This window comes from Staurois parvus, unplaced genomic scaffold, assembly GCF_062004578.1.
Source record: "Staurois parvus isolate SC_StPar_1 unplaced genomic scaffold, SC_StPar_1.0 ptg000130l, whole genome shotgun sequence".
Taxonomy (NCBI): domain Eukaryota; kingdom Metazoa; phylum Chordata; class Amphibia; order Anura; family Ranidae; genus Staurois; species Staurois parvus.
Genome location: NW_028317926.1, coordinates 2,306,851 through 2,318,897, shown reverse-complemented (window position 1 = coordinate 2,318,897; position 12,047 = coordinate 2,306,851). Strand labels below are relative to the sequence as shown.

At 45.3% G+C, this 12,047-nt stretch overlaps 1 protein-coding gene across 2 annotated transcripts in view; it reads left to right on the top strand.

The window, feature by feature from the left end:
- Window positions 1-12,047, top strand: part of ULK4 (unc-51 like kinase 4) — an 898,798-nt gene that overhangs the window by 68,987 nt on the left and 817,764 nt on the right. For both annotated transcript variants that reach the window (XM_089672503.1, XM_089672504.1), the window contains exon 12: window positions 1,768-1,867. In XM_089672503.1, coding sequence (XP_089528629.1) covers window positions 1,768-1,867 — 100 coding nt within the window. The remainder of the gene's footprint in view (window positions 1-1,767; window positions 1,868-12,047) is intronic.

Below are 12,047 nucleotides of genomic sequence, written 5' to 3'. Positions count from 1 at the left end.
TCTTCTCTGCCTGTAGTGGCTAGTCTACCATTCTCTACATTTAATACAACGCTAAGGGATAGCAAGCATATAAACATGTGAAACTCACATAAATATATGGTGGATAAACACTACAATAATAACTCTGATACAGTATGTACTCATTAGAAAATACACTATTATCCACAATATTTTGCCTTTTGAGGAATGCAGATTTCAGAAAAAATGCACGTCAAATCAAAATTCTAAATGCAAAACTGTCAAGTTTGATATAAATAAAAATTTGCAGCCAAAAAATGCCAATGTGCATAAGTATTTTGATTATTTGCACATACAGGAGGTCTCCATGCATGCATTAACTGGGGGAGCATTGATGGATTTAGAATTTACGTAATGCAGATACATTCAAAACCATTATGCTGGTTTCACATGTATGTGTTGCGTTAATACATGGTAAAACATGTGGTTACCTCATGTACATACAGTACACAGTAACACAGTCAGCATTGCAGTGTGTTGTGGTGTTCATTTTTAATGAGCCAGCACACTAATAGTATTTATCAAACAACTTTACACTGCACAACTGCCAGTTGTCATAACCTCTGCACTCCTCTCCTGCTTATACTGCCCACAGCCATACCCTCCACACTCCCTGCCGTCTGTCATAACCTCTATTCTCCTCTCCTGCACATACTGTCGGCTGTCATAACTCGGTATTCCACTCCTGCACATACTGCAGGCCTGTCATAAGTCTGTACTTTACTCCTGCACATAATGTCTGTACTCCTTGTACTCTTCTTTTGCACATACTGCTGCCTGCCATAAGTCTGTGTTGCCAGCCACGATCACCTCTGTACTGCTGTACTGCTTATACTGTGTGCTGACAAATCCTGCACACTGTTCTCCTGCTCATAGGATCTGCCATCAGGGGCAGACTGACCATTTGGGAACTCGGGCACTGCCCGAGGGTACGGGGTCAGTAGGGGGCCCCATGAGATGGCATTGGTACCTTTCATAGGCTTTTTTGGGTGTGGTTTGAGTGTGGGCGAGGGCACAGGGGCCCCATGATCCCCTATTGCCCGGGGGCCCCATGAGTTGTCAGTCCGCCCCTGTCTGCCATCATACCATCTATACTTCTCTCCTGTGCATACTGCTGGCCATTATAACGTCTAAAGTTCTCCTCTGTTCATACTGCCCATTGTTGTGCATTTGTCATCTGTGCATGCTGTCATATCCTCTGCACTCCTAAACCACTAAAACAGGCCTTCAACACTGAATTATCCATAATCATGTTCTTCCTGGAAAAGGCACACTATTATTAGTATTGTTTAAAACATGCTAAACTGCAGAGCATAAATGTGTACTAGCCACATAATAATAAAGGGAATTTTTAAATGCACTTTACTGCAGAAAAATAGGCAGATATTAATAGACCTTCAGTATAAATAGATGGGCATTGACTGCAAGCAAATCAGACCACCCGGAGCTGCTGTGAATCTCTACCACAATTGACAGTGGAGCAGTACTTCCTCTTTCATGCTTTCACATAGACAAATAAGAAATTATCCCCACTTAAGCTGAGATTTTTCAACAAGTAAATATTTCTGTACAATAACCAGTTCCTTCAACTGCCAAAGGATCTCATTTATGTGCCATGGAAGGTCGAAAACGGCCTGATGAAAATTAGGAGCACCTCTTGTTCCCAGATTCATACGTCATTAGTGCATCATATGTTTGTGAAATAACAGTTCTACTTTGGTTTAGTAATAAATGTTGGAATTATTGCAGCTCTTACACCACCCCAAGACCAAGTACTGCTACAGGTAAAGGCAAGAAAGTACCAGATCCTTTGCTTGCTTCTGTGAAGGAGGCTGTTGAAAGTTCAAAGGTAATTATTATTATACTTGTAAATAATTAAAAAAAAGCAACTTTCTTTTTAAAGGTAGCCATAACACACTATAGTGTAACTTTAAGCCTTGACAATTATTATGTTCTTACCTTATTGCTTTAATATTTCAAATGGTATTTGTGTAACTCTATAAAAATGTCAATGGTCAATTCTTAGTTCATTAAAGTGAAAGCGATCGAATGCAAATTGCAGTACTTATTTTGATGCTTTGCATGACATGGCTAGGCTTCAAGCTTACTTAACTTCTTCTAGCCTAGTGTGCCTTACGTTTTATACCTCATTGTACAGTAAAAGATAAGTGCACTTATAAATACAAAGGATACTGTGTGCGCAGTTATTCCTACACACCTAACAACAAAAAACTTAGCCAGTGTCATGGAAATTTTGTATTTACAGGTTGAACTTTAAATGTGTCATATATTAGTGTTATTCATATGTCTCTCGTGTGGCTTAATTAAAGCTCTGAAGGGTGCAATTGGGCCATGCGCATTTACGATGTATGTATTACAGTACTCGGCTCGGTAATGGATGAGATGGCAGATCTGCGCTTATAGACCGGCGTGTATACCACCACGGCATTCAATGCAAATGCCGCCAGCGGTAGGCCGCGGGCCTGTATCCACATATCAGCAGCATAGTACCACATGGACTTCGTACCGCTAGGCGCCAAGCAGTGCGAACTCCGCGTGTAGGCTCATGTATATCTTACAAGCCATTACCGACCTGAACTGTATCTGGATGGATGTGTTTTAATAAAGATCGTATCAGGCCCATTCAGATACAGACTGACACTGTTTAATCTAGGGGATACTTGTACAGAGAATGGACATACTAGTAGGAGCTGATAGGCTAGGGGGAAGTTTACTCTCCTCAGAGAGCTCACCATGGGAAAGGGGGAGGGGAGAACTGCTTTCCAGTACAGATAAAAGGAAAGGCTATGCTCCAATCAGGATGTACATTCTGTGTATAGACACTCCCCATTGCATTGTTCTGTGGGAGGGGATTGACCTGACCCCCCCCCCCCAGCTAAACCAGTTGGAGGCGCATGAATCGTGGAGTTTAGCTGCAGTCGTGGTAAGCGAGATTCGCACAGCTTTATGGGGGATTGCTGCGCATCCAACTGTGAGTACTCACGGTAAGGCAAAATTCGTTAAAAGCAAATTTCCAAGACACCAGCCAGCACCAAAAAGTCGTTCACACCTAAAATAAATAAAGCCAGAATATAGTGCAATGCAAATAAAAATAACTTAAACATAAAAGGAGTTCAATCCTCCGTCGTACATCTCAGAAAAACTCAAACGTTCAATACCGACAAAACATAAGTCATTCAATGGCCTTCAAATTCCCAAAAAGTTCAAAATGTGATCCAAAACTCCTTGAAATGGTGAAAGTGCAATCTCCATACACGTGCTTCCAGCTGGTCCTCACCATGCTCACGGTACCCCCTTTCCTCCAAATCTGTTCACCTTTTAAGACAGACCGCTTAGGTTGCAGGAGGTCTCTACATTCTTGTTGATACAAAAGGGTTACACTTCACCACTCCTCATGCACAGCTCACAGACATGGAAGGGTTAAAAATGCCGCCTCATCATTTTGTACAATGTGACTTGGCGAGAAAAAAAATATCATAGTGCTCACTGCACTAAAACAGGAGGTGTGTTACTGGCCAGATCACCAGGTGAAAATAGAGGGGGAAAATATCTAAATAAAGAAAACGAATGCAGCCACCACATCTAGGGATTGGAAAGCTGCAGTATATTACAGTTTTGGGTTTAGTACCACTTTAAAGTGACAATAAACAAAAAATTGTCCAAAAAATCATCCATATGCTTTCACTACCTAATGAAACTGTAATCTATTTTTCATGAAATCATTTCTTACTGTGTTTTTCTGCCTCCTTGTAGCATCCTCTGTGCTCCTGAACCATTTTTCCCCCTCTTTTCTATTTGTTAGTAATTAGCAGTACACGCTAGTTGTGGTAATGTGCACTGCTCTATGCACATTACAAATGCCATACAAGGCCAATATCCAACATACAGTGGGAGCATTGAGAATGAAAATAGGTACCCTCTAACACAGCGGTTCTCAACCTGGGGGTCGCGACCCCTTTGGGGGTCGAACGACCATTTCCCAGGGGTCGCCTAAGACCATCGGAAAACACATATTTCCGATGGTCTTAGGAACCGAGACACCGCTGCTGTCTCCGGCGATGTGTGGGCGGGATGATATGCTGCCCCTGTCACCGCCTCCTCGCCGCTGATTGGCCACCGGAACTGTAGCTCAGGAGAGGCACACAGGCGGCCAATCACCGGCGAGAAGGTGGAGCTTGGAGAGGAGGAGCCGAGCGGCAGCGCGCGGAGATCGAAGAAGATCGAGGGAGCTGCAGGAACGAGTGAAGAGAGAGGCCAGAGAAGGAAGACAGCTGACAGGTAAGTGTAAATTTTGCTGCTGCAGCCAGGTATGCAGGCTGTAGATGGGAGAGGGAGAGAGCGAGCCCAGGCTGGAGCAGGAGTCAGGAAGGTAAGTATCATTGGTGTCAGTGGGAGGAATAGTGCCCCATCATTTGTGTCACTAATACCAACGATGGGGCACTATTCCTCCCCCCACTGACACCAACGATGGGGCACTATTCCTCCCCCCACTGACACCAACGATGGGGCACTATTCCTCCCCTCACTGACACCAACGATGGGGCACTATTCCTCCCCCCACTGACACCAACGATGGGGCACTATTCCTCCCCCCACTGACACCAACGATGGGGCACTATTCCTCCCCCCACTGACACCAACGATGGGGCACTATTCCTCCCCCCACTGACACCAACGATGGGGCACTATTCCTCCCCCCACTGACACCAACGATGGGGCACTATTCCTCCCCCCACTGACACCAACGATGGGGCACTATTCCTCCCCCCACTGACACCAACGATGGGGCACTATTCCTCCCCCCACTGACACCAACGATGGGGCACTATTCCTCCCCCCACTGACACCAACGATGGGGCACTATTCCTCCCCCCACTGACACCAACGATGGGGCACTATTCCTCCCCCCACTGACACCAACGATGGGGCACTATTCCTCCCCCCACTGACACCAACGATGGGGCACTATTCCTCCCCCCACTGACACCAACGATGGGGCACTATTCCTCCCCCCACTGACACCAACGATGGGGCACTATTCCTCCCCCCACTGACACCAACGATGGGGCACTATTCCTCCCCCCACTGACACCAACGATGGGGCACTATTCCTCCCCCCACTGACACCAACGATGGGGCACTATTCCTCCCCCCACTGACACCAACGATGGGGCACTATTCCTCCCCCCACTGACACCAACGATGGGGCACTATTCCTCCCCCCACTGACACCAACGATGGGGCACTATTCCTCCCCCCACTGACACCAACGATGGGGCACTATTCCTCCCCCCACTGACACCAAGGATGGGGCACTATTCCTCCCCCCACTGACACCAAGGATGGGGCACTATTCCTCCCCCCACTGACACCAACGATGGGGCACTATTCCTCCCCCCACTGACACCAAGGATGGGGCACTATTCCTCCCCCCACTGACACCAAGGATGGGGCACTATTCCTCCCCCCACTGACACCAACGATGGGGCACTATTCCTCCCCCCACTGACACCAACGATGGGGCACTATTCCTCCCCCCACTGACACCAACGATGGGGCACTATTCCTCCCCCCACTGACACCAACGATGGGGCACTATTCCTCCCCCCACTGACACCAACGATGGGGCACTATTCCTCCCCCCACTGACACCAACGATGGGGCACTATTCCTCCCCCCACTGACACCAACGATGGGGCACTATTCCTCCCCCCACTGACACCAACGATGGGGCACTATTCCTCCCCCCACTGACACCAACGATGGGGCACTATTCCTCCCCCCACTGACACCAACGATGGGGCACTATTCCTCCCCCCACTGACACCAACGATGGGGCACTATTCCTCCCCCCACTGACACCAACGATGGGGCACTATTCCTCCCCCCACTGACACCAACGATGGGGCACTATTCCTCCCCCCACTGACACCAACGATGGGGCACTATTCCTCCCCCCACTGACACCAACGATGGGGCACTATTCCTCCCCCCACTGACACCAACGATGGGGCACTATTCCTCCCCCCACTGACACCAACGATGGGGCACTATTCCTCCCCCCACTGACACCAACGATGGGGCACTATTCCTCCCCCCACTGACACCAACGATGGGGCACTATTCCTCCCACTCATACCAACGATGGGGCACTATTCCTCCCACTCATACCAACGATGGGGCACTATTCCTCCCACTCATACCAACGATGGGGCACTATTCCTCCCACTCATACCAACGATGGGGCACTATTCCTCCCACTGACACCAACGATGGGGCACTATTCCTTCCACTGACACCAACGATGGGGCACTATTCCTTCCACTGACACCAACGATGGGGCACTATTCCTCCCACTGACACCAACGATGGGGCACTATTCCTCCCACTGATACCAACGATGGGGCACTATTCCTCCCACTGATACCAACGATGGGGCACTATTCCTTCCACTGACACCAACGATGGGGCACTATTCCTCCCACTGATACTAACGATGGGGCACTATTCCTCCCACTGACACCAATGATGGGGCACTATTCCTCCCACTCATACCAATGATGGGGCACTATTCCTCCCACTGATACCAATGATGGGGCACTATTCCCCCCACTGATACCAATGATGGGGCACTATTCCCCCCCACTGACGCCAATGATGGGGCACTATTCCTCCCACTGACGCCAATGATGGGGCACTATTCCTCCCACTGACGCCAACGATGGGGCGCTATTCCTCCCACTGATACCAACGATGGGACGCTATTCATCCCACTGCAAAATTACAGTTATGAAGTAGCAACGAAAATAATTTTATGGTTGGGGGTCACCACAACATGAGGAACTGTATTAAGGGGTCGCGGCATTAGAAAGGTTGAGAACCACTGCTCTAACAGGAAGTGGGATCACAGTAGGAAAAAGGAATTTGGATACGGTGGAATAGAAAGTACTTTTCGGAATTAAGAATACATATTAAATAGAATATATTTTTTTAAACCAGTGTCACTTTAAATGTGCTAGCAATACATTATTTAATCCAGAAGATGTCACTGTTGCTCTTGCTGTTCATGTTGCTCTGTTAAATGGAGTAAACAAGTGAAGAAAGAAAAGAGTGACCATGACATACACTCTGTTAGTTTTATATTTAATTTGTTTATTAGATTACAGTACGCACCCACTATTTGAAATTCAACAGAAGTGCATTAATTACAGGAAAGTAAATTCTGTTTAAGAGGCCCACTAGAGGTGTCCATGTGCCTGAACCTCTACAAATGCTTTTAGCAATTAGCTGTTGATCTGGAAGCTGGTTTAATTGTACATCTTCCCATTAATGTTTAATTTTTATATTACAAAACAGTTTACATTGACTTAATTTATGTTTTGTTTAATTTAAACAGCCTATTAGCTTACTTTTTTTCATTCTGCTTTTTAGATGAAGCTTATTTCTGGTATCTGGTTAAATACTGTTTGCCTGTTTACAGAATTGTGCAAAATGCTTTACATTGAGTTACATTTTTAAAATCTGTCATTATAATGCAATAAAACAATGATGTTTCTGGGTTAGGTACAACAACAAATTAATGCAATTTTGGGGGATATTTATTTTTCTAAACCACTCATATTCCTACCAGCATTATAATATTATTTAGAGCAGTATGTTATGGGTGCAATATTTTTGGTTCACCCCTTGCTCTTCCTATCCTCTGCATTAAAAGTAAGGCTGCCTACAAAACCTTGTACTTGCGATATAAGGCATGTTAAAACCCATGTTTTATTTGTTTTTTTTATGTGTGTTGTGGTGCCTTGCCATTCATTTTGAATGGCACCCCAGTGCACATACACAGTTAAACTAAATGCATCTACACTACAGTTTACCACAATGTACAAATGCTGTTTGCATTGTTGTGTACTGTGTTTCAGATATGCCAATAGCCCACTTAAATGGAACCAGCTGCCTTAGGCCTCTTTCACATTGGCGGTATACCTTACCAGCCTCTGAAAGGCAATTTGAGAGGAATCACTTTTTAGACCATGGTTTGCAGCCAGTTTACAGGCATTCAGGAGGTGATACTATCGCCTCCTGCATACCTGTTTTTTGATCCCCAGGGGGATTTTTTTTCTATCCTAATAGGGATTTTACATTGAACTACTGGCCAAATGTGGCACTTGCTGCACAGTCCCATTGACCTGTCAAATTTTATATGCTAAGTTAGAATTGCAAAGCAATGTGGCTGCAGCAATGTTAATCCACTCCTTTGGTCAGCATGTAAATTTGGAGGTGGGTAGTAAAAATACAAATCATTGCCTGTTATAGCAGTCCCTCCACCGTCAGTGTAAATTAGGTCTTAAAGTATCTGTAAAACCATAATAAACATATACAAAACCCCCTGGGGTAAGCATGTCCTTTAGGTGAAAAATGAAAAGAATTGTTCCAGTCACTTTTTTTTAATTTTATCATATGAGCACTCTGTCTCTTTTTGTCCCAATTCCCAGGGCTGGGGACGGAGTCTGAAAATGATGATTGGTACTTTGCTTCAGCTGTATTGACAGCAATGTCAGTCTAGAGCAGGGGTCTCCAAACTTTCTAAACAACGGGCCAATTTACTGTCCTTCAGACTTTAGGAGGGCCGGAGTGGCCAGTGGGAGTAGAAAATGTCCTAGCGTCAGCGGGAGTAAAAACAAATGACATGCTTGTAGCCAGTTGAAGGAGGAATAGTGTCCAGTCATTGATATTAGTTGGAGGAATATTGCCCATCATTGGTATTAGTAGAAGGAATATTGCTCCATCATTGGTGACAGTGGGGGGAACAGTGCCCCATCATTCGTATTAGTAGAAGGAATATTGATTCATCATTGTTGACAGTGGGAGGAACAGTGCCCCATCATTGGTGTCGGGGAGAAATAGTGCTCCATTATTGGTATCAGTGGGAAGAATAGCGCTCCATCATTGGTGACAGTGGGAGGAATAGTGCCCCATCATTGGTATCAGAGGAAGTAATAGTGCCCTATCATTGGTTTTAGAGGAAGGAAAAGTACCCCATCCATGGTATTAGTTGGAGGAATACAGTGAAGGAAATAAATATTTGGTCCCCTGCTGATTTTGAATGTTTGCCCACTCACAAAGAAATGATCAGTCTAAAAATTGAATGGTAGGTGTATTGTAACACTGAGAGACAGAATAGCAACAAAAAATTCTAAAGAAATGCATGTCTAACAAATTATGCACTGATTTGCATGTTCATGAGGGAAATAAGTATTTTATCCCCTTCACAAAACATGATTTAGTACTTGGTGGCAAATCCCTTATTGGCAATCACAGAGGTCAGACATTTCCTGTAGTTGGCCACCAGGTTTGCACACATCTCAGGAGGGATTTTGGCCCACTCCTCTTGGCAGATCCTCTCCAAGTCATTAAGATTTGGTGGCTGAATGTTTGGCAACTCAAACGTTCAGCTCCCTCCACAGATTTTCAATCAGATTAAGGTCTGGAGACTGGCTAGGCCACTCGAGGACCTTAATGTGCTTCTTCTTGAGCCACTCCTTTGTTGCCTTGGCTGTGTGTTTTGGGTCATTGTCATGCCGGAAGACCCATCCACGACCCATTTTCAATTCCCTGGCTGAGGGAAGAAGGTTCTCACCTAAGATTTGACGGTACGTTGCCCCGCCCATCGTCCCTTTGATGCGGTGCAATTGTCCTGTCCTTTTAGCAGAAAAACACCTCCAAAGCAGAATGCTTCCACCACCATGTTTGATAGTTGGGATGGTGTTCTTGGAGTCATAGGCAGCATTCCTCCTCCTCCATACACGGCGAGTTGAGTTGATGCCAAAGAGCTCGATTTGGGTCTCATCTGACCACACTTTCAACCAGTCCTCCTCTGCATCATTCAGATATTCAGTGGCAAACTTTAGACAGGCCTGGACATGTGCTTTCTTGAGCAGAGGGACCTTTAGGGCACTGCACAATCCTTGTCGGCGTAGTGTGTTACCAATTGTTTCTTGGTGACTGTGGTCCCAGCTGCCTGGAGATCATTGACAAGATCCTCATGTGTAGTTCTGGGATGATTCCTCACTGTTCTCATGATCATTGACACTCCACGAGGTGAGATCTTGCATGGTGCACCAGACCTAGGGAGACTGACAGTTGTTTTGTGTTTCTTCCATTTGGGAATGATTGCACCAACTGTTGTCACCTTCCCACCAAGCTGCTTGGCGATAGTTTGGTAGCCCAGTTCAGCCTTGTGTACGTCTACAATCATGTCCCTGACATCCTTTGGTCTTTGCCATGGTGGAGAGTTTGGAATCTGATTGTTTGATTGCTCCTGTGGACAGTTGTCTTTTATGCAGGTAACAAAATGAGATTAGCAGCACACCTTTTAAGAGACTGCTTCTAATCTCAGGTTGTTACCTGTATGAAAGACACCTGGTAGCCAGACATTCTGCTGAATGATAGGGGATCAAATACTTATTTCCCTCATGAACATGCAAATCCGTGCATAATTTGTTAGACATGCATTTCTTTTGAATTTTTTGTTGCTATTCTGTCTCATTGTTACAATATACCTGCCATTCAACTTTTAGACTGATCATTTATTTGTGAGTGGGCAAACATTCAAAATCAGCAGGGGACCAACTACTTATTTCCTTCACTGTAGTGCCCCATCCTTGGTATTAGATGGAGGAATAGGACCTAATTGTTTATATCAATGGGAGGAATTGTGTCCCATCATTGGTGTTAGTGGAAGGAAAAATGCCCCATAGTTGGTGCCAGTGGAAGAAATGGTGCCTCCTTGTTGGTATCAGTGGGAGGAATAGTACTCCGAGGGTCGGGTAGAGGCAAGCAGAGGGCCGCATTCAGCCCATGGGCTGCAGTTTGCAGACCATTGGTCTAGAGCAAGGGGTAGGCTGGTAGACAAGGCTTCCTGTATAATCACAGGTCTACTATAGAGTGGTACAGGATGATATATGAAGGTGCGTTGACACAGATAAACCACCAGGAGGTAACCTGGGCTTTTTATTGTCTCAGTGATCTATGAAAAAGTGACTGTCAGCAGGGTCACCAAGTAATATAGACATAATGAGACAAATTACTTATAGCAAACCTATGAAAGGTTTAATGCTGAACTCCTGGAATTAGAAAAAAATCTACTCTTTTGTAGAGTGATACAGTGTATTACTAACCCATTCATTTGGTCCGACAGGTTCCAGTGATGCTTTCTTCTGCCCAAAGCTCCAGGCTGTGGGTGGACTGTGGACAGTCCCATGGAGTCATCACATACAGTGTAGGACTAATTAGCCTGCATTGTACATGAAGGAGGTGACCATGTGACTGTGGCAGAATGCCTTAGAGAGATGGCAGTGCCAGACCGGTTGCATGGATGCACGGATCCCTCCAGAGCCAGGGATAAAGTAAATGTTGCACCTTATCTCTGCACCCCTAGACTAACCCTTGTTGGGGGTCCCACTGCAAGGGTAGACGTCTAATTCCCAGAGTTCAGTCTAAGGATGGCTATGTGAAAACAACAAATTGATCATTTTGATTTGGGTTTACTGATACTTTAACATAGCCCACCAAAACATGTATTAACACGCATGTTAATGCTTGCAAAGATGACATTGGGACCTCTCAACCTCTTGACTATGAAACCATTTTTTTAAAATGGGACCTTAGCTGCATGAAAAAAGATATTTTCCTGCAGGAAGGGATGGTGTAGAGTAATCTGGCAATAGGAAATTGGCAGAGTGCAGATCAAATTTGTTTTTGCTAGTACTGCTTCTCAAACCAGGAGCAGAGAAATTTCTAAATGAGATTTCTAGAGCGTAACAATCTTTCAGTGTTGGATGGTGACTTTCACAGCACAATCTGCTGTGTAATAATAAAAAAAAAGCAAAAGAGGGCATTTAGGACCAGGTGCCCTAATTGAAAATTTGGCTCTAAGTGTCCCACCTCACTAAATAGCACATCAGTGCTGATTGCCCATAGGGAAGGCTAGCCATGTGAGCATCCATTGT